General features: G+C 49.1%; 1 protein-coding gene across 2 annotated transcripts in view; it reads left to right on the top strand.

The window, feature by feature from the left end:
- Positions 1-23,597, top strand: part of CC2D2A (coiled-coil and C2 domain containing 2A) — a 1,164,962-nt gene that overhangs the window by 202,485 nt on the left and 938,880 nt on the right. For both annotated transcript variants that reach the window (XM_069631936.1, XM_069631935.1), the window contains exon 6: positions 10,881-10,976. In XM_069631936.1, the coding sequence (XP_069488037.1) occupies positions 10,881-10,976 (96 nt within the window). The remainder of the gene's footprint in view (positions 1-10,880; positions 10,977-23,597) is intronic.

Here is a 23,597-nt window from a genome sequence, read left to right as displayed (position 1 = left end):
AGATCTCGTGAATCTGAAGACTGGCTTTAGAGGGAGTGGTGGTGGTGGATGGATGTGATTTGTCTCTACTGGGATTCAGTGTGGTGTTCGTATCCCCGCCCATATGATCGTGGCTGGGTCCATTGCCACCAGATGTGACATTACCCAGTCAAAGTTGTTCGCTCAGTCTATGTTTGGACCATAAGAGTTCACCAGGACAATTTTGTTACCCTTTAGGACCCCTCGTACCAGGAGTGATCTGCCTTCACTGTCGCATTTCGTTGATATGAGCCTGAACTTCGATATTTTATTAAATAGTATGGCCAGTACCTGTGGCATCCCCAGTCTGACGCCCAGCTGTTCTCAGAGGCTGGGAGGAGGTGTGTCTCCTGAATAAGTGCAACATTGATATTGTGCCTAAGAAGGTACTGGGACACACTCCGTGTCTTAGTCAGGTTGTTCCCCCCCTTGATATTCCAGGTTGGTAGCTTGAATGCAAAAGATATTGGTTGCTGTCGTGACGGATATAGGAGCCCTCTACGGTGGCGGTATCAGTTGTCCTTGTGTTTACGTATAGTCTGTATGTGGTTGGCCTCGGTGTCATTCGGTGGTGGTCGGGTGAATAGAGCAGAGGATTGTTATGATAGTGTAGGATTGAAGTGACACACCTGGCGGGTGCTGTAGCTTTCAGCGTACCTTTGTACTGCTTGTGTGTGATTGAACGCAGGGTCGGTCGGTGGAGGACGGGTCCACACGTGGCATGCTCACTTAACCATTTCTCAAAACCCAAAGGGTGTCTCGACTTGAGTACAGGCCGTAGCCATACCTTTCCCTTCCCTCCCTCACACAGGCAACCCCCCAAACCGCACATCAGGCTACCCACCCCCCTCATCTCAAACTGATAATGAACAAGTAGTGCTGAGCTCGGGGCACTAGTGCTCATCCCAAGTCAGTAACTCCCTTCAAAAGGACATTTTTGTTGTGCCTGAGCCTGAGTGGGAAATGGTGTGCGGAAAATGATGTATAGGTGGAATGGCACTCCAGGCTGTCATGGCGGATCCATCCTGGCTCGGTTGTTTCTTGGTGGTCTCGGGTTATTGTTGAGGGGCTGGCAACCAATTTCATCTAGACAGTTGTTTGCTTCCGCCGGTGAGGTGAAGAACTTGGCTTTTCAGACATGTTGGACCCTCAATTTAGCTGGGAGTATTGCATTTGGCTGTCTCGCAGGTGGCGTTTTACTCCAGTAAAGGATCTCTGCAATGGTCGGACTGCAGGTGAAAAATCGGGGTAAATTTGGATGTTGTCATCATCGAATTGTCTCTTGTGAGTTTTAGGATCATGTCGCGGTCTTTAATGTCGAGCAACCTGGCGATGATAGGCGGGGCGCAGTCCCCGGGATCGGGCGGTTGGATGGAACCCTGTGTGCCCTTTCAATGACGAACATCTGGAAGAGTGCAGCCGCTCCGAAGAGCTCTTTACACAAATTCTCAACAAAGTCCTCCATTTTCAGAGGGATTTGCCTCTCCCTCACCCCCACCCACCTGATGTTGTTGCGGAGGGCTCTTCCTTCTAGATCTTCGTTCTTGGCGGCCACTGCTTTCATTTGAATTTCTAGAGCAGTCACCCTTGTCACCAGTGTTACATTGCTATCATCAAGGTCGGAGAACATATGTTCTACCGCGTCCAGCCTGTCGCCGTGTTTGTCAAGCCAGTGTTGCAGTAGATCGACTTTGGAGGAAAGTGCGTTGAGTTTAGAATCGAGATTGCCTATGCCGGCTTTGAGTTTGAGGAGAATCTCTCGGATGACCAAGGCTGGGGCTTGAGATGGTTCTTTGTTGTTTTCCATTGCTGGCCTTGGGGATTCCGGCTGAGGGTGCTGTTTGGGGGTCTTGACTATAGCGCCCGGCTCAAAGTTCAGCTTCCTCTGGGATTTGTCGGATTTACCCATGCTAGGTTGACTGTAAATGTGGTGTTTACGAGGTGGAGGTGATGGGGCAGGGTCCGTGTTGTGACTAAGGATTGCCCCACTGGCAGCGTATGGGGGGGTCCGCTCTCCAGAGTTGGGTTTGTTTGCTTTGCACTGGGAGGCTAGTGGGTCTTGCAATCAGTACCTGGGAGTGGTTGTAGTTCTTGCGTGCGGATCTTGCGATTTGGTGTTGTGTCCGCTTTGCTCTTTTCAACGAGGAAGCTGGGTCTCTCCCCCTTCACTGGAAGGTACCGCGCACTGCTCATAGAGTGCTGCATTCCGTGTCCTCCGGTCCTGCACACACGGCATGTGCGGCTCTCCGTGTTCACAGGAGTCGATCGCTGTGAGTGACAGGCTGCTGTGAGTGCTCCGAGATGAGTGGGTGTTTCAATGTGGGCTGGCATTAAGGGGCTATTGATCGCTGTCCCAGACTGTCAGATTGGACTGTTGATGAAAAGAGATGTGCTGGGTTAGGCTTGGCCACAGGGAAATGCTGGTTGTCCTGGCGGGGTGCCGAGCCCCAAATAACATGTCTGTTCACCCCCCGACTGGGCCACCAGGGCCCATCTACGAGTAGGTCCACTGCATCAGCAACGGTTGTGTTTATTGCATGTTGTTTGGGCAGACTGGTTCAGCTGCCTTTGTTCTTCACCGTGTAACTTAAGGCCAAAGGTTGTTCCAGATGGATATTCCCAGCTGAGCACCAATAACAGTGTTGTTTTATGTTATCTAGTCGGTGAGGGCACTGGCTTTGGCCAGCTAGGGGTGCGCACTGCCTTGTGACCCGTACTGGTCTCCACCATGTTGGTTCCACTGGGCTGCGGTCCGGACGTGATATGGGCGCTGTGGAGGTGCTGACTTGTAGGTAGTAGCTGGAGGAGCTGTGGCAGCAATCATTCAGGCTGGTCGGGTTCCGTGAAGGGCAGTGCCACGTTGAAGTGGTCTGGGTCAAGTTATAGGGTGACTCGATGCGGTCTAAGCTGAAGGGCTCTCTTTTGTGGGGTCCCCCGGCATAGCAGCTGGGTTGCAGGGCGCAGTGGAAGGATCTGCGTGCTTCGGACGGTGTGCAGGGGGTAGTTCTCTCGTCTGTCATGGGTTGATGGGGTCGAGGTCCACTTGTTCATGGCTTGGAGGGGGTAGGGGTCAGGGCCTCTCCACTGCCGATAGACTGTCGGCCTAGTGAGGACATTATGGTCTCCGTCTTTCTGTGGCAGGGACAGGCCAGGGGAGCAAAAGCGTGCGCTGTGGTGGCAGTTGGTTTTCCCCTCTCCCCGTCCTCACCTCATAGTTGGCGTTTGTTTTCCGGTGCCTGCGGGTGCCCCGCCTAGGTCGCTGTTGCTGCTGTGGTCCTTGCTTGGGTCGTACGGTGGTTGTAATGGTGGATTGGCTCGCTATGCTGCAGTGTGTTGATGGCAGCCTTGCCCTGCTTGTTCCAAGGGCCGGTGTCCAGCTGAGGTTTGGGGGGACCGTATGGATCCCGTGTGCCAAGACGAAGGCGGGGTTTGGCGGGCTCGGATGGATTTGAGATGGCTGCTCTGGTCTCCAGGTCTCTCTTCACATCCCTACACTCCGATCCTCCTCCTGCCCGGGGCAGGGGTGTAGGGTGCGGTAGGATTGTCCTGCACCTAGGTCTCCCCGGTGCCGGGTTGCCACGCGTGGTCGGGTCTTAGGTATTTGTTGGGCGGCGACTCAGCAGTAGGCTTCGTGATCCCAGGTCACACTGCTGAGTTTTGCAACTGTTGCTTCTGTGAGGACAAACCGGCCTGTTGTCGGGTCTGAGTGGGTCCTCCGCCTCAAGTGTACCTGCTGCAGCCGGCGTGCTGTGACTGATGCGGGTGGTCGCTGAAAGGCTGCGGTGTTAGCGTTGCCAGTTGAACTTTGTCCTCAGGCGTCTACAGAGCTTTCCGCCCTGGTTTATGGTTCTCGCTCCGCGTTTTATGTGAGGGTGCTCCGGGGTTGCTGTAGGATTCGGCAGGTGTCCAGGTGTTATGGTTTACGTGCGTTTGTGCCGGGCCTCTAAGTACCGATAAGTGCCTTTGGGGAAGCCCAATCCCTCGTGTCTCGTCATGTACCGGTCTGATTTGTATTGGGTCAAGTCAGCCTCTTGGTGGTACTGTCGCAGCCGGCGCAGGTCTGAAGCTCTTCCCTGCTGCGTCGGGCGGGCTAATTCTCCCGGTCTCAGCTCTGCCTCTGTGATGTTCGTCAGTGTTTCGTTGGAGCGGATGGCATTTTCCCACCCAGACTCGGGTGACAGAATTCTCAGCTCTGGGGGACACTCCGTGGCTCACAGTGCGTCAAGTCTATGCAGGGGGCTGTAAAATGTCAATTCCATTCTGAATTTGGAATTTCTTTACCTCAGGCGCTCATTTATTCAGGATTCATGGGAGCACTATATGGAGCTCAAAGGGGAGACGCCATCTTGGTTGGGCTCTCTAGCGCCCTTCCTCCTTTTTATATTCATGTATTTCCCTTAACAATTACTGTGCTCAAGATTAGAGGGATTATTTTCATCCTTCTTAGCTTTTCCTTTTGAAAGATCAGCAGACACCACGCTATGTGGAGTTCTGAGGGGTTACCTAGTATCCCCTTTCTCTCTGCTCCTGTAACATTTCTGTTACAGTGACAAGCATACAGTTATGGCTAGTGGCAGGGGACGTGTTCCATCGACCTTTGTGTAATTCTTGCTCGGGAGGTCCTGGTTGGAGCTTTGTCTTCGGCGGGAGACCTTTGCTTAGCCCGCCGAGACTCCTCTGTGTCTGCAAGGACAGGAAGCATGGGAGGATCCTGAAGCTCCGCTATCCTTTGTCTTCTGGTGTGCTTGAAAGTAACCAGATACCACTAGGAGGCTGGCAATACTGATTGGACAGCAACCCGCCCCTTTGTTTAAACTGCAGGAAGGGTTTGCAGAGGATGAGTGTGAAAGCCTAATAAAAGGCAAGGATCATGAGGCAGAAGACAAGTAGACTACTGGAACAGAAGATTGAAGAAGACGACCAGACATGCCTGCAGCTCCTTCCAGCATCCGCAAAGACACCACTGCTCTCCTGACCCCGTATTCAAATCGACAGAGGAGCTCTGAAAAAGACAACTCCTTCCCTTTGACTGGTAGAACCAACACGCCATAAGACGACCTGCAAGACGAGCCATCCCCTGATGTGCTGTGACCTTCCTGGGCTGCAAACCACCAATACCCGGGGACCTCAAACCACATTGCAGTGCATCATCTTCCGGTGCACAAATCCTCCCAGAACTTTGGTAAGCTCCAGTTGGACCTCCAGAGACAAGATCCCCCTTTTCAACGTCCCCTCACCAGAGTGCAGGACCGAAGAATCGAGGCTGGTTCACCAGGCAGTAAACGTTAATTGTTGGGGCCTATGAAAAGTTGCCAAAACTGCAGACCGACATTGGAGCATGTAGAATCCTCTGCTGCAAGTCCTTTCTCCCAACTGCTGCTGTGACATCCCTTACAGAGTCCCTCCTTTCTTCACCACGACCAAGGAACAGGATACCGGGTCCGCTACCAATGTACCATGAAAGCATCCAGCTGCATCTTCTTCACAACTCCAAGTACTCTTGGACTCGTGGTGGTACATACCTCAAGTCATTCTGTCGCTCCTTTGCTGCTGGAATGCTGATTCCGGTATTTGGGTGTTCCCCCATACCGTTCGCCAGGCCTAAGGCTTGTGCACCTGTAGGGCACCTTTCCCAAGGTCCCTGAAACCTTTTTGACCCAAAAAAGCATTTTACTAACTTGTAATAGAAGAATCCTCTGGAACTTTGACTTTTCTGCTGCTGGTCTTTACCTGCTTTACCTCCAATGTAACATTGAAGAACTCATACCTAGATAGGGATTGACTGCTAAAGCCTATGTCCTCTGAAAAGAACTGCAAGTCTTTTAAAATATTGAACTGCTATTGTTGGTGTTGAATAACGCTTTTTATTCCTACATCAGAACATTTTCTGAGTTGCTATGGCACGTGATTTTACTTACCATTGAACTGTGTTCATGATTTGTATAATTCCCTGATATTGGTTTAATCACCTTTAGTATTGCTTATGTTTTCTATTATGTTGATTAGTTAAAATAGTACTTACTGACCTGAATATAACTTAACCTTGTGTATATAAAATACATATCTATTTTACAATAACTACAAGTGTGTTTTGGGCCTATGTATTTACTGAGTTCAATGTACTTAAACCTTCAGCTCGCATCTCCCTACTAAGATGAGCCTGGCTGCTCAACCATGCTACTAAACCTTTGGGTAGTACAGACGTATACTGGAAGGAGGGGCCTGTATACAAGGGATTGTTTTTATAAAGTCTTACTCCAGGTTGACTTTAGGAAAACTCCCCTAACAGATACCTACTGATGAATGTCTAAAGCAGGAAAGCGTGACCAATATGACAAGAGTACTATTTTGTTTTATGTGCATATTTCATTCCATACATTTTCCCATTTAATGTTACCTGCACTGTAGATGACTCGAGCCAACCATAAAACTCATATTTCCTACCTCTGGCAGCTGTCAGTGTCGACGGGGAAGAGCTTTTGTTTTGTGTGGGGTCTCAGCGGCTCATTCAAGGATGTGCATATATTGCCACCACTTTCCCTCAGTTACATGGTACTGCAAGTGTTCCGCACTAGATGTCCGCTTCCCAGGTGAAACCAAATTATATCTTTGCAAGGGGCATACCAAATGCAGACTGCAAGAGCATCATTTTTTGAGTGCAAAGTGGAAAAGTATTTTACCATCCTCTTCTTGCAGCATAGCGGTGCTCTGTGCAGCTGCCTTCTCAATGGTCAGGGCTCAGGTGGCTGTAAGAGCATTCGGAGTCATTAGGTGTTGGGTTGTATGGCACTTGGAGGCAGTAGAAGGGGGATCCATCGGAGCTCCCCTAGCTCTTCCATGGCCAAATCTTGGGTTCAGCTAATGCCTACAGTGGTGAACAAGCCAAAGGTTAGTTGGGTGGAAAAGGGCTTTTTTGTGAGGGAACCAAAGCTACATCTTTAATTCCCAATCCCAACTGTTGGCCTCCAAAAAGAGACCAAGGACAAAATCCACCTGAGACTCACTTTTTTACATAGGCAACAAGAACAAGCAATGTTTCAGATTCTCTGTGCCCTAGTAGTAGGCCTCTGTTTGAGGACACGTGAAGTATTGGAGCATGCCGGGTGCATAGCTCCAGCATCGATCCTGACGTGGAGTCAAACGGAAATCGTAAGGGAAAAAACAAAATCGCACATGGCAATCATTCCCACTTTATTATGCAATGCACTGCACAGGGCAGGGAGACTCACAAGGACTCTGGAAAGATGCAGCACTTGGTCTGATTTAAATATGTGTTCCACATTGGTCAACCGGAAAGATTGTGTTTTCTCCAATGGCTTCTTGGTGAAGAATTGAATATGCATACTTCTTACTGAAATCATAAGGTTCAATTGGACAAGGATAGGATACAAAATAGGAGAAAATCAAAGATGCATTATTCATGCCCAAGTGTACAGTTGATTCACTGAACAGAATTAACTTATCATTGCCTAGCACTAACCGACACGTGTTTCGACTATCTGGGTCTTTCTCAAGGCTAATGATTGGTATATAACATTAATCAACAACAAATATCCTATTGGCTTGTTCGAGTGCAATCCCAATTGTCTGTGGTCAAATTAATCAATGAGCATGTAAACACAGATTATGGAAGGAGAAAAGATGACAATGAAAAATAATAAAACAAATTGGTTGTCACATCTTATGATATTTACACTCTGATACCGCAGACAATATCACCTCTTGTGGCTGTATGCCATACTGGAAGGCCCTCAAAAGTTTCCAGAGGCAGCAATACACCCGGACTCCAATGTGACAAACTACTCGTGTGATATGGATACTATTTCGTCTATCTATTTATGACCCGATATGTGCACTTACAGTGCAAGTAGATATCATGTGATAATGCTGTATTATTTGCATATTGTGCCCATTGACAATTTGTATTAAGAGACATACAAGATCGAACTCGCCACATTAAATCAATGTTCTGAATAGTATGAAATGGTGGCTTGCAAAACAGCCAATCTCCTGAAATAAGGATCTGTAAAACGGGTCATGACATTAGTTACTAGTCCCACGTACGCAATCACCATGTTAGAGATCATAAAACAATAATATGACTCACCAGTAAGCTGTTAGGCAATGATTGTATTATGTTGCCTTTAAATTATGTCGTTCGTTTATAATCGTTCATGCTGCAAACAAGAAGTATATGGCCCGTAAGTAACAGGAATGCCTGACTGGCCCTAACTCGAACTCTAATGGGATGGTTCCCTCAACTGATGTTTCTAATGCCTGTCATTGTCTAGGACTTTTGAAAAATGAAAAATAGTGGTTCAACAAAAATGGCAAAACCAAGGTTGGTTTCAGGTGGTCTTCTCACCAGCTGTGACGTGGTCAAGGTCATAAAGATAGATTTCAAATACCTTCAGTGTCTTTGAGTTCCGTGTGGTTCCCTTCCCCTAGCTTCAACTGGTTCACTTTACTTACCTCAATAGGCCTCTTAGGGTTCCCTTCCCCAAGCTCAGGCCTCTTCCAGCTTTCAACACAGAACACAGTTTACTTTCCTCAATAGGCCTCTCAGGGTTCCCTTCTCCAAGCTCGGGCCTCTTCCAGCTTTAAAAACCGAAAGTCAGTTTCCTCAGTAGGCCTCTCAGTGTTCCCTTCCACAAGCTGAGGTCGCTTCCAACTTTCAACACAAAACACCAATTCAGCTCGTCAGGATGCACCTTTTCTTATACATAGACTTTCTTACACACCATCCTCTCATGGGTTAGAATCGGAGGCTTTTGAAAACGCCAGGCTCTTTGCTTTTCCTCAGCGCGACCACTCTGACCCTTTACCCCTCCCTTTGTTTCTTACTCTTACTTTCCTTTGCACTTTTTTATCTTCAGGTGCTTCCTGCACTATTTTCATGTACTCCTTTCCCTTTGTTATGCACACTTGCACTAACATTTGTTCCTTCTCTTTAATCTGACTCTTTAACACTTTGTTCATTCTTCTGTGCACTCCTGCACTAGTTTCTTGCTTTCTGGGTCATTTGCACCCGTTTTATACTGTCTTTTCCTTTTGTGCCACTTGCACCTTTCCCACGGGTTTCTAACCCTCTTTGCACTCATGTCATTTCATTGTCATTGTCCAACTTTATTGTATTTCTTATTTCACTTACGCGCGTCTCCCTAGTTTCGCGCTTTCACAGTTACTTGTATCTTTCCATTGTTGATGTCTTCCCATTAACTTCAATCGAGCACTCGCACAAATGCAGGCCTCTTTCCTACGCGTTTCAAGTGCTCCTTTGTATCGGGATCTTCACAACCCAGCACTGCAATGCTTTCAGACTCACTGGGCTGACTTTTGTACTTCAGCGTTACAACGGCTCTTCGTTCCGAGGTCATGGTCTTGCCACATGACATTCCTGGGCTGTCTTGCTGGCTCACGGGAACTAGCATTCACATTCACAGATTCTGCAGGGGATCAACACGCCTTTCGGCTCCCATACACAGACTCTTCTTTGCTCCCTGGAGACGCAGCTCCCTCCCCACGCTTCTGCTCTTTCGCACTGAAGTCTCTCAGCGTCTGGGCATCCCGTTCTCTGGCCTCTGGACCTGGGCAGCTTTAGCGTCTTGGCTCTCCTCCCAACTCGCTCTTCTGCTTGCTCTCCTACTCGCTCTTCCATCTGTGTGAGACCACACCTTTTATAGTGGAAAGACCAGTCAAGTGGAGCTGGGTGTGAATGGTTACTGTTAAATGCCTGACACTGCCTGACTCTATTAATGGGACAACTCAAGTTCTTTCTAGGGTAGGTTTCCTTTATTTTCCCCTTGTTATTCCTATGGGTGATCTTTACTGATCTTAGTTGCCTCTTCCTCGTCTCTGAATGGAAGATCCCGAGGGGGTGGGTGAGAGAATACCATTGGGTTTCTCACAGCTCCAATTGCATACTCAAGTCAACTGCTTGCCTGAGCCAATCACTTTCATCTCTATTCCCCACTCCTCCTACCTCCTCTCTTTGTGGGCTGGAACTTTCCTTGGAATGTAATACTTTCCCCTTTTCAGTCTCCATTGCTCTCCAGCCTTCCATGTGGTCATTGACATTGTTTGTCCTCTTGTTCCCTCCTGTACTCTAAGTACTTGTCCAAAAAGGGTTTGCGGAGTCTTCCCTGGTCTATACTAGTACCCTGTCGCCCCTTGATGGTTCCAGCTATGCTGCCACTGTTCCACTGCTCCCCTGTAATCAGTATGGGGGTTGCCTGGTAGGGGTTGGATTCCCAACCGGTCTCCTGAATGGGGGAGAATAGTACATTGTGCCAGACCAGTTCTTTCGTCCTGGTCTGGGCCAGGTCTTATTCATCGGACCCAGGTACATTGTGGTACTTGTAGTTCTTTTTGAGTTTCTCCAGAGGGTGCTGCCTCCTGGGAACCAATTGGAAGATTAGAAAGAGAGGGATAGCCAAGACAGAGGTTGGGAGGCACCGGGACAGAGTAAAGTATACCAATTCATATGCACAATTCTATGCATTCTGAGAAGACGGGATTGTGGGCCTTTATCAACTCCCCCACACCTGCCCCTGGGGGAAGGTCTGACCCTGGCAATGCCCTGGTAGGTTACCTACCTCTGGACGTGAGAGTGACGGGGTCCCCCATGACGGGGGCATAGCCATGACCCTATCACAGTGCGCTGTGTCTGCCACCTGTGACATTGGTAAACTCACTCAAGACGTCATATGTCCCTGTGCCTTGTGCCTACCTATGTATTCTATTCAAAAATAAGAATGAGGCCAATAAATGTATGAAATCTGCAAGATTGATTGCTATTTTATTTTCCTTTTTTAAAAAGAAGCCTTTACTTTTCATCTAAGATTTTCTTCTCTCTCTTGTAGGATGATGCTGAAGAACCCGAAAAAACACAAGACGTAGAGCCAAAGCACAGGGTCAAATTTCAAGATGCTAATCAAAGAATCCCACAAAAACCACAAGTAAGAATTTGCATCCAATAGATATTTTTTTAAACGCGACATACAAATGTTACATTCAAGATAATAAAAGATAACATTTGACCGCTTTACCATTTCATAATGTCCTAGTTGGATGTAAAACTTGCGTGTGCCCCACAAGGCCCACTTAGTTCTCTGTTATTGTTTCATCCGTGTCTCGTTTCTGAGAGTGTACAGTTGTATTTTTTGTGAGTTTAATTTACAGTACATTTTGCTGGGTCTATATCACTAGCAATTATCCACTAGTGAATTCTGAATAATGTTAAGATGAATTTTCAGGAACGTCCCTGAGAGAGGGTTCTGAATGGAAGCCCTACTTTAGTGAACAAGGAAAAGACACTATGGACTAACCAAACTCAAACACATTAGTGTATCTGAGCAGTAAGTCTTCAACTTTAGGTGATGGGGGTGGTCTAGTGGTACAATGGGTTCTAGGTCATCTGGTCGAAAACCAAATGATCAAATGCCATTTGATCGACAGTCAACTGGTCGAAAAAATGGTCGATTTTTTTTTTTTTTTAATTTTTTTTATTTTTTTATTTTTTTATGGGGGGTTCCCCCCCCAACCTCCTTTTTTCTTTATTAAATTTTTTTTTAACCAAACAAAACTAAAAAAAAATATATAAATAAATAAATTAAAAATGCGACCTTTTTTTTTTCCAACCATTTGACTTTCGATCAAATGGTCATTCGATCTTTTATTTTTGACCGGACAGCGGTACAATGACAAGCATAGAGCACTCAAATAAATCAAATGAGCCAGTAAGTATTAAAACACAATATGTATTAGGCGTCAACACTCTCTGAGCAATAGAAGTCACAGGCCCGAAGTACTATTGGCACCCTTGGCGGAGGAGCCAGCCAATCAGGAAGCTTGAAACGCGGGCTGAATCTCCCGATGTTAGCCGCTTTCCAAGACACATGATGGCCACCTCCCCCACTCGCCATCTTCCCTCCACTCCCGGACTCCTTTTTAAATCACCCCCCTCCCAACTTACCTCATTGCTGCGGCACTTGCAGTCGCTAACGCCGCTGCTTTCTTCTTCCTCTTCTCCTGCATGTGGTTGCCATGGAAAGGGAAGGTGTCCATGGCGGTCATCTTTGAACAGTCTTTCCATTCCATGAATACATTCAATTAGCCCTGTCCGATGGCGTTAAGCACTTGTTCCAATGGCTGGAACGGCTGGTAACAGACCGGGACCCTCTTTACAAGCACTCACATCAGCCTTGGCCTTTAGCTACCGTTGCCGGGAGGGGTGCTTAACGCCACACTAAATCAATGCTATAAACATACAAACAGTCCCAGTTTAAATTCATAGTTTGTGGTCTCACTCGAGACCACCCACATTTTACGTAAAAAATAGAAGTGATTTTGGTGGCGCTGTTGAGCAGCCTGCAAGATGGCTGCCTAGCTTTCTAGCTCCGTGCCCGACTGCTGAATATCCGCCTGCATCAGCGGTTCTCTGCACCATCCGACGCCGGGAACGAGTGCATTGTGTTTGTCAACCCCGGAGCGACATACTGATCCATGTCGGGGTGAAAAACGGACTCTTACTGCTGAGCAAGGCCCTCTCCCCTCCTGAGCCGGCTCCCTGATAACTGAGACCTGCCAGGCCGCGTGTTGATGCTGCGGGCCCAGCCCCCCATATGCTGCTGGGATTGTGGTTCGCCGCCCCTCGCTGAGCGGCTGTCTGCTTCTGGTGCCCTGTGGAGGCCACTGGAGCGGCGGACCAGATTTCCTCCTTTCCCGCCCGCCTGCGTGCCTGACCCTCCACGCGTCGCTTGAGCGGTGCTTTCTCTCCCGGTCCTGTTGCCCCTGTGGCGAGGTGCGCCTGGAGTTGTTGCTGTCCCGGGCGGCTCCTCATTGCTGGCTCGCCCCTTGGGACGAGAGGACGCGGCGGCCGTGTCTGGCCTGTGACTGCCCGATCGCCCTGCACAACGCCGGTGCTGAATCCAGCTGGTGGCTGCCCCTCTGACTCGTCCAGCCACACGGGGACTACCGGAGCGTTCCCGCCACCCTGGAGACAGCGTGGCCTCCCCGCCCGCCTGCGCCCGGCCCACCGACTGCCCCCTTTGCGAGGTGCCCATGGTGCTGGGCTGACTGCTGCCACCTGCTTCGACTCCAGACACTGCGGTCCATCTGCATACTGCCTTTGTGATCGCCTGGGAGCGGAACGATGGGGCTGGGGCCTCGGCTGCGGCCGTGAGGCTGGAACTGTATACCTGCAGGTGAGGAGTTGGGGGGGCTGAGGTTGGTGTGCACTGAGCCCCCAGGTTTCCAGCACACGCATAGCTTGCCTGCGTTTCAGATCCCACTGGCTCTGGGGTCCCTATACTTACCAGGCGGCTGCATGCCCATGGGCCCAGGGAAATAAACAGAACTTTGTGGCCACGTTGGCCCGAGATTCGGCGTGACACCGCTCCCCCCTGCATGATCCTCAATGCCGTTGCGGAGACCATCCTCCTCCTATGGACCCAGCACCTGTGGCACCACTGCGGCTTCCCCGGACCGGGGGGTGCGATGCCGGTGGAGGCCTGCCCTGCCCACATCCTGTGCGCCTGGGCAACCGTGGTGCCACGTGCCCAGCCGGCCAACCCTCTGCGCCTGCCTGGCGGCCTCTGACTGCGCCCCCTGCCTCTGATACTGGAGCCCGTGGACCTCCTGGACCTTCGGAGCGCCTCACCTGCCTGACTCCCTGCCTTGGGTACGCTGCTGCACTAGTCTAGCGGCCACGCCGGCTGCCTACGCTTGGTGCCGCCGGTGCCCTGGAACGTTGTTGCCCTGTATGCAGCTCACCCCTATCCCTACACTGAGTTTGGTCTCTTGTTAAATGGGAAGTTGAGGCACTCCTCCTTGGCCCGATACTGTTGCACTCAAGGGGCCCAAAGACCACGGACCAAACACCCCGCAAGGGCTGCCCTGTGGTGCTCCGGTGCGCTCCCGTAACATGTCAAGTAAATCACGCAGGGCCAATAAGGCGGGGGCAATGGACAAATACGCTAAGTCACACCCTAGACAGGAGCAGGGAGGGTCTTTCCCGACCCAGGACGATTTGGATGCACCCTCATGCCCCCCCAGCCTGACCTCACGACTCTAATGGAAACCATGGCGAAGAACTTTGCGTCATTCCACGAGAAACTGGATGACATTAATGCAAGTGTGGCCTCTATGCCGGCCATACTGGATCAACATGGCACCAGGCTGGCGGAGGCCGAGACTCGAATCGGGGCCAATGAGGATGAAGTGCACACTCTCTGAAACACTGTCTCTGACCTGGTGCGTGATATGAAACAATTCAAGGCGAAATGCGACGACTTAGAGTCCAGATCCCGTTGGAACAATATCCGCTTTGTGGGGGTCCCTGAGTCCGCCCTCAAGGGCAAGTGGAGCAGGCTGTTGAAAATCTTCTGAGAGACCTCCTGGGTAACCCCCAACTCTCTCCATTCTTCACGATCGAGCGTGCTCATCAGACGCTGACTCCCCGTCCCAAGCCGGGGGACTTCCCCAGGCCGATCATTGCTACGGTTCTAAGCTTTAGAGACAGAGACCACATACTACGCTTGGCTCGGGAGAAGGGGGAGCTGAAATTGGAGTCTCAAACTATCAGAATCTTTCCGGACTTCTCCGTTAGTGTGCAAATGGAGCGCAGGCAGTTCAACGGTGTGAAAAAGTTGCTCAGGAAGAGGAAAATTGAATATGCCATGCTGTTCCCGGAACGTCTGAAGCTCACTCATCGCAATAAGTTATATTTTTTCACGGTGCCGGAGGAAGCAGTGAAATTCATTGAAGTCCACATCCTGCTTCCCGACCCGGTCGAGGAGCCAATAGATGATGGTTGAGGAAGCGAGCGCCGACCCTCATAGGTGGGCCTCCTTGTGTACCGCCAGCACATGCGCCGTCTATATCTCCCTTGTTGAACCTATGGACCTTGCATTCTGTATATCCTCTGCTAAGTGTAACCTGATGTAATGGTTCCCTGAATTGTATTCTTTGATACCGCTGCACGATCTATGGTGCATTGCACCAACCTCTCACTTAAATTGGGTTTACGGCAACAGCGACCCCCGCTGCAGCTGCAATGCCGAGATTGGCATGTTATGACCGTTGGTTGCGCCCCAGTTGGGCACACATGCAGGTGTTGCCCTGTTAGGCTGGGCATGCCTGCGTTGAATCGCGGGGTGGGTTTCTGTGCACTGCTGCGTTGGGGTGGGCAGTGAGGGTGGGGGGTTGCAAAGTTGGGGGATGTTATTTCAAAAATGGCAAGGAGGTTGTGGCTTGGAGGGCGGTAGGGTGCGTCATTGCATCAATAACTATCACATGGTCAACAGACAAAGCTACGTGGTGCTGGGATGCCCCATGAAATTGTAACATGGCTATTAGGCTAATGCCATGGAACATCCGGGGGCTCAGCAATTTTACTAAGGCCCGCAGGATAACGGCGTACGCTCAGAGGCATGGGTCAAAATTCTCCTCTTACAAGAAACCCATGCTCTTGCACATCTCTCATCCTCTCTGGCACCGGCATGGAGCGCCAATACATTTTACACTGCATATTCCTCTCAGTCCAGGGGTGTCCTAACCTTGATTCACAAATCAGTGGAATTTTCCTTACGCACTAGCCATATAGATCGAGAGGGTAGATAAGTGATCCTCCATTGTCTGTTAGCTAATACTGAGTGCCTGTTGGTTAACACATATGCCCCGAGCATAGATGCCCCCGATTTCTCCGATGACATCAACATCCTGCTTCTGAGATATATCGGGGTCCCGGTTATTTGTGGGTGGGGGTCATGAATCTCATATTAAACACTGAGCTGGATAGATCTGGCACTGCACACAGGGCGATATCCAGAGCCGCTCGCCGGCTCCAGGCACACATTTTCCCAGCTGACCTAATTGACGCCTGGGAGCACTTAACCCACTGGCTAGGGAGTACACGTTTTACTCTTCTGCACAAGACAGCCATTCCAGAATTGATCTCTTCCTCCTGTCGGCTGGGCTAATGGGGAAAATTCTCAGCAGCAGATATTACCGCGCATGCTTTCAGACCACTCCCCAGTGACACCTGACATTGCTTTGCTGCCTGCCCTACCCTGCCACTCCAACTGGCGCTTCAAATCAGAGGCATTACACGACATAGTTTTTAAGGCCGACATCCTTGCAGAGATCAATTCGTTTTTTGATAACAACAAACGTCATGACACAACTGATAGGGTTTGGTGGGAGGCTTTCAAGGTGTTCATCAGAGGGATGTGCATCTCTAGGGAAGCAGGGGTCCTGAAAGACATTAGGAACTCTTTACAATGCTCCGAGACTAAATTTAAGGAACTAGAGTGTGAATACGCCACTGCCCCCTCCCCACCCAAGTTGGCACAGATACGTGCGGAATTGGATTCCTTTGAGACACATGCCCTCAGGGAGATACGATATTATGCACGAACCATCGCGGCTCGGAAGAAAGACCCGGTCGAACCCTGGCCCGGCGGGCCCAGATCGAGGGGGGCAGAACCCGGATTGACAGTATCCGGGACAAGAACGGTGTACAGCATTAGTCTGACCAACCCATTCTTGAGACCTTTGCAGACTTTTATGCTGCCCTGGATACCACGCAGCGCGAGAATAGCCCTCAAGACTTGGATCTTCTCCTTGACCGTATCCCCATGTCCTATATATCCCACACCACTAAAGAGCAGCTGGACACCCCTATCACTCTCGATGAGATAACCGAGGCTATCTCCGCCCTCCCAAAGGCAAGGCTCCCGGCCCGGATGGCCTAACCGCTGAATTATATCAAGAGCATGTTGCTTTACTGGCCCCGCGCCTGCATGAGGTGTGGACTGAGTCGCTTCGCCTTGCCACTCTCCCCCAGTCCCTTTGTGAGGCCATTATCACTGTGCTCCCCAAGCCGGGCAAACCCCCGGAGGAGTGCGGCTCCTACAGACCTCTTTTTCTCATGAATACAGACACCAAAATGTTCGCCAAGATCATTGCGAACAGGTTCCTCCCCATCATGACATTCCTGATCCACCCGGACCAAAGCGGCTTTGTCCCTGCCCGCTCCACTGCTTTAAATATCCGGCGACTAATCAATGTCATCTTTAGAATTGACTCTAAAGCTAACGGGGTTGCCGTGACACTAGATGCCCAAAAGGCGTTTGATATGGTTTCATGGCAATACCTGTGGGCTGTGCTGGAGAAAATGGGAATCGGCCCACGCATGCTCTCCTATATCAAACTGCTTTATACAAACCCAGTGGCCAGAGTCCTGGTTAATTCTCATCTGTCAGCTTCCTTCACCCTCCATAGAGGGACGTGCCAGGGGTGCCCATTTTCCCCCCTACTATTTGCGATGGCTATCGAGCCTATGGCAGATAGTGTAAGAGAAAAGCATACTCGCAAGGGGATACGCCTGCGCAACACGCCTGAAATCAGATCACTATACACGGACGACGTGCTTCTGTACATGAGGGATCCCTTGGTCCACCTGGACCCAATCATCCGCGATATAATCAAAATAGGTACATTTTCGGGCTTCACTATAAATTACACTAAGTCAGACATCTTCCCTCTCACACCTGTAACCCCCCAACCGATATGTGAATTCCCACTCAGGTGGGCCCCAGAAGGCATCAAATATCTCGGGGTCCAGGTATCCCTGTCGAGAGCCTCCTTATTGGCTGACAACTATGTGGCCGTCGCGCAGTATGCGGAAGCCAGGATGGAGAAGTGGTGTAACCTCTCCCTGTCCCTGTCGGGAAGACTGTCGCTAATCAAAATGATTATAGTTCCAAAGCTCCTATATATATTCGCCAATGTCCCACTCTGGCCCGGGAAGCACTATTTCACATACTTGCACACGGGGTTTGCCCGGTTCCTATGGCACTCAGGGGCCGTCCGCAGGAAATGGCAGCATATGACTTTACCATACGAAAAAGGGGGTTTTAACGCACCGGATCTAGCCCGATACTGGATTGCTGCACAAGCCCAACATGCAACTCACTGGTATAAACACCAAGACCCTCCTCCTCATGTCAAACTTGAGATCCTGGCAACCGAGGAGGTGAATGTTATGTCCCTGATCCTCTTCCACTCGTATCAATCCGACGCCCCGGCTGACCCAGTGGCCACCACAATCAGGGCATGGAAACTGATGCTGCAACCCCACTCCGAACTTCCGCCCGTACTATAAATGGTTGCCCATATGGTCATTTCCAGGCCTCGCCCCCACACAGGATAAACTCCTTATGCGACACTGGCTGGACCTGGGGTATCGGGCGCTCTCCGACCTGTTCCCCGAGGGGAAATTCTTCACCCCTCAGACATGGAGGCCAGGACACTCGGACTCACCACTGGAGTTACTGCACTACTTTAGACTCAGAGCGGCAGTGCAGGACATGTGGCCTTCATACCCGGACGAACCCCCAGAGTCCCCGGAGATCTGCTACATTGCTAATTTTGCGGGGGTTAGGGGCATAATATCCGCCCTTTATAAAATGCTGATAGAACAGACTGCAGAACCATCCCACAAGCTTCGGGATGCATGGAGCCAAGAACTGGGGTTGGCAATCACTGACGACATTTGGGCGAAAATGTGTACACACACACACACGAAAGGTCTCCCTCAACTCTAGATTTAGATGTGTGCAATATAAACTCCTTAATCGCCTGTATTACACTCCTCGGGTGGTGGGGAAATTCGCACGTAATCAACCCCACGTCTGCCAGAGATGCAGATCCAACGAAGCAAATCATGCCCATATGTTCTGGTCCTGTGGGGCGCTGGCCCCGTTCTAGGAGGCCGTGCTTGAGGCCCTCTCAGAGATGGTGGGGATTCGGATTGATCCTGACCCTCTGGCTGTGTTGTTGGGGCTGTGGGAGGGAACGGGAGCAAAGCGGGTTGCTAAATTTTTGAACGTGGGGGCCATAGTGGCCAAGAGATGCATCCTGCAGTGCTGGAAGCGGCGATCCCCCCCTTACGCTAGAAATGTGGCTAAATGCTCTCACCTGGACGCAAGTGTGTGAGGAGGACTATATCAATACATTACCTGGGAATGCTCGCCCCAAAAACTTGTGGACAGAGTTTTGTAGCTATCTGAACAGCAAAGCTGACTTGGAGCTCTTATCCTCGCCCCCATCACCAGATCAGGCAGAGGAGCAACCTGAACTAATAGTAGCCTCACTGGACTTGATTTGATTTCAAGAAGGTGCCTGTTTAATTGCTAATGCACTGCTTGTTTGTCCATGTCTTTAAATATGTAACACGGTTTGTTGATGTAGTATGTAATGCACCTGCCATTGCTACTTGCCAATAAAGAAAAATAAAAAAAATAAAAAATAGAAGTGATTTAGATGTGCAACATGAAAACTGTAATGTAAAAGAAATGCTAAATCAAGAAAAGCTATTTAAACGCAATTGAAGCAGTTTACACCGCCTTAAAATAAGACCCCTAACACTTAAAAAGTCCTTCCTTGCTAAGGTGAGTAGGCCTAGTGCCATTTAGAGTCACAAGGGATAAGACGGTACCTTTGCAGGGAGTCAGAAGTCATGATATGATATGGCATTTATAACACACCTATACAAAAGTGTTTCAAGGCGCGACGAGGCAAGGGAACAGAGGGACGACAGAGGCAACGACCTTACTAGGCGAGGTGATATTGAGATTGCGCAAGTGCAGGGGAGGGGAAAAGTGAGAGGGGGAAGGGGGAGGAGGAGGTGCAGTGCATAGGATTGACAGTCAATAAATAGAAACAATATATAGGAAAAATAAATAAAAAGTGCGACCAGCTGGTGGCAAATGCAAGGGTAAGTGCAGACATCAGGTGTCAAGTGCTGGTAGGGAGCTGTAGGGATACAGAAACAGCCCCAGCGTGCAACGGTTGTCATGGGGGCAGTGTAGGTGTGAAACTGGCGGGGAAGGGACTTGGCCCGAGAACAGAGGGTAGCCAGGTGACCAGTACTGTTTCAGTTTCAGCCAGGAGTTCAGCAGTAGAGAGGAGTAGAAAAAGCAGAAGCAAAGAGGAAGGTCTTGAGGCGCTTCCAGAACCGGAGATCGTTCTCCTCAATTTTCAGAGAGGCAGGGAGGCTGTTCCAGAGGGAGGCCCCAGCGGAAGAAAGATCTATCACCAACTCGTTGCTTGGAGAAGCAACTGACCCTGAGGGAGTTGGAGGTGGATGAGCCAAGAGCTCGATAAGGCTGCTCGGAGGCCACAGCCACCGCAGGCTGCTCAGAGGCCACAGCCACCGCAGGCTGCTCAGAGGCCTCAGCCACCGCATGCTGCTCAGAGGCTGCATGTTTCATTTCAGATTGATCAGAATGCACATTGTTGGCTATAGGCTAATCATGCTCTAAGCTTTTAACTGAAGTGGCATCAGAGTCAAACTTTACAGATAAGTGTTTGCATTTTAAACCGGAGGTTGACTAAATTCTGTACTTTTAACTGCTACTAAATCATAGTGTCTTTGTTTCTGAACAGTTAAATCAGTGTCTGTATGTTTCAAAGTTAACTCAAACACTGAACTTTCAGATAATGGTAGTTCAGATACAGCACTCTGAAATACTGCTAGATCAGAATATCTATTTGGATCATCTGTGAGATTAGATTCATTTTAAAATAATTGTTCTGAGTCAGCACTTTTAACTACATATTTCTTTAGGGTGCATAAACCAGTATTGACAAAGCCAACCGGTAAGTAATATATTCCTTTGCTGTAGAAACAAAGGTAAGTTCAAAATATTAGGTATCCTCTCCTAATATCACTAAATAGGATCTTATGATGACAGCCCACATAGCTATGGCATCCAGTCCCAGCAATCAGGGGTGTTGCTCATAAATATACGTATATTTTTTCAAGTGGTGTAACGGCTGTCATGTTTGATCTATACAAGTATCCACCCCAGCCATGTAACATAATTATGTTTAGGTCTGCACGGATCAGTTGTTTCTATCAAGTCAAATTCATGTCCGTGACTTTTTTTAAACCAAAGCTCATCTCCTTCTCTGTAATCTGTCTACCATTAAACAAAGAGGGTCATCTACTAAACAGCTGGTTCCCACCAATTTACATCGGCTAATATAATACACCAGCTCGTTATCAGACATGCTGTGCTTCGGAGCACAGGTTTCACTAGAACAGACTTACCGTGGCAAATTAGTGTATTTTTCATGTATTGTTGAAGCATAAAGCGAGGATATATCTCTGCCAAAAGCCTTTCTATGTGCTTTTCTTACACTTTCTCTTGATATACCGGTTCTTCCCAGCTTTATTTGGGATAACGCCTACTCTGCATTTTCATCCTTTCTCCTTAGAAAGTTGTCACTGTGTGATAAAATTAAAAATGAGTGAAGATAAAAGTAATATTTTAGAGTTTTCTATTTTCAGACATGTATTTCACTTTAGTGTACTCACTGCCTCAGATCTTGCAAAGGATCCACTTGTTGCTGGAAAGGGACAGGTAGCCTTCTGTTATGTAAGAATGTGTAGAGTCCAACTGGTGTGGGACTTTAAAAGACTATCTCTTGGTATTAGGTAACCCACATTTTAATATAGGCCTGTACTATACAAGTTTGTAGAGTTACTGAGCAGCCAGGCTTATCTTAAGAGAGGTAATGTGAGCTGTAGAGCTGTACAATGTAATTAGTAAACACACACTTAAAGTTATGGTATAAATATTTATTTATATATAAACAAGGATAATAATAAACAATCATTAAAAAGCAGCAACTAATAGTAACATGAATCCCAAAGTTAGTATTCAGTTCAACAAGTGCAATAAAGTAGGTGAGTAAACCTTTCTTATTTTATACATATTCCAGCACACTGAGTGACGTCATTTGAGGTCAGTGATGACACTTATTTGTGATCACCATTACAATATTGAGTTTTAAGGAGGGAAAAGTTAGTCAGATCAGAACATGCTTTGTAAGTAGCGGGGGGCGTGGCCTGAGCTCATGCTGTGAGGCTGTGATTGCACAGAGCTCCCACTGCGATCCTTGTTTGATCCTGTATTGAAGCTTCTGATGCAGTTTATGCTGACACCCAGAAGGATTTTTATGTATAGGACACTGGCGCCCTGTCGCCTAGCTTTGATCCAACGAAAATCAGAGCCGGGAAGCTGGAGAAATCTTGCAGAGAGAGCGTACCCTCTCTGAGGTAAAATGGCCCCCGCAGCGATTCTCTGACCTACAACACAGGCCGGCGAGGCATCCGGCCTTGCTGCTCTCCTTGAGCCATCCTGCCTTGAAATCTTTCCCATAAGGATATTTCTGCTGAAGCGGGGGCCACCGCCACCTTTATCGAGCTTTTGCTGTTCCTTTATCTGAAACAGTGTGGTGCACAGGCTGGGAGGGCTCCGCCCCCACCCGCGATAATGCAAGAGGCATTCTCTGCTTGCCACAGTGCTACTTTCGCCCGCACTTGCCTACGGTAAGAACTGCAGCACTGTCCCAGCATGGGCTGCATCTTGGAGTTGCTACCTGCCCCGCTACAGAGCCTTCTCTGCAGGCGAGTCATCTGGTTGGACGCCTGCATCCCACCTGATCCCTGTGCTATTGCTACTGGGGAATGGATACCTGGTGGATCACGCCCTTGATTGCTCCTTTATAACATATGTGCTGGGCCCTGACACTCCTGAACGTCCGGGGAAGTTCTAAAAAATAGAAGGTACGTGTACAACTGCAGAAAAACCACTGAATGCCTCTGTTCTCCCCTGCCCTTTGCCGATACATCTAAACACTGTAAGGTTGCTGTGGGGATTACTTGCTTTGGACACCCTTCTCACGTGAGTGCCAGAATTGGTGAAATATCCACAACTGGGTCCTTGTCTTCTCCGTCAACTCTTGTTAGGACTGCCTATAACTGCTGGATCTCGCCAAACACTTTTATACCCAGACACGTTCTGCAGCAGTTGCCTTAATTATGTGGCCCCAGTGTCGCTATATTTCTGGCTTGTAGTGCCCATCCTTTGCAATGCGCAGACACCGCCCTACATGGTTTGGGAACCACTCACCTAATCCTCACTGACTGTAGTGATCCCGGTCGCTTATGAGGGTACACACTTTTGCCTCTCCTGACAATGTCGCTCCTACCAAGAACAAGGGCAAACCCACCATCATGGACTCCTTCACTATTCAAAGAAACAACGTGACCCTCCTCAGAATGCAGACACTGCACAGGCAGAGTTGGGCACTCCTGCTAAGACTTCACACAAAGGTCAAGTCAAGTTCTTGCTGCAATTGCTGCTCTATGATCATCACTGGAGACCCAAATTGATGAGATCATGGTAGACGTCCAACTACTCTGGCAAGATGTCAGGCAACTGGCTGAGAGGGTTACTGGCTGAACTGGAGCTGCAAGAAACTGTGGTCACCACTAAAGATCTTGTGATGTGGATTAAGGAACTGGAAAGGAGGAATGCCACCCTGGAATTACGCACAGAAAATACTGAGGGACGGTCCTGCAGGAACAACATAAGCGTGCTGGGTCTCCCTGAGTGGACGGAGGACTTGGACCCTACCTCATGCATTGAAAATTTGCTGCTACAGGAAATTTGGCCTGGCAAACTGTTGCAGGGCTACGCATTTGAACAAGCCCACCGGTCAGT

This window comes from Ambystoma mexicanum, chromosome 6q (assembly GCF_040938575.1).
Source record: "Ambystoma mexicanum isolate Mex_15411 chromosome 6q, UKY_AmexF1_1, whole genome shotgun sequence".
Classification (NCBI taxonomy): Eukaryota; Metazoa; Chordata; class Amphibia; order Caudata; family Ambystomatidae; genus Ambystoma; species Ambystoma mexicanum.
Note: the sequence above shows the minus strand (reverse complement) of the source record. Positions and strands in the feature narration are given on the sequence as shown.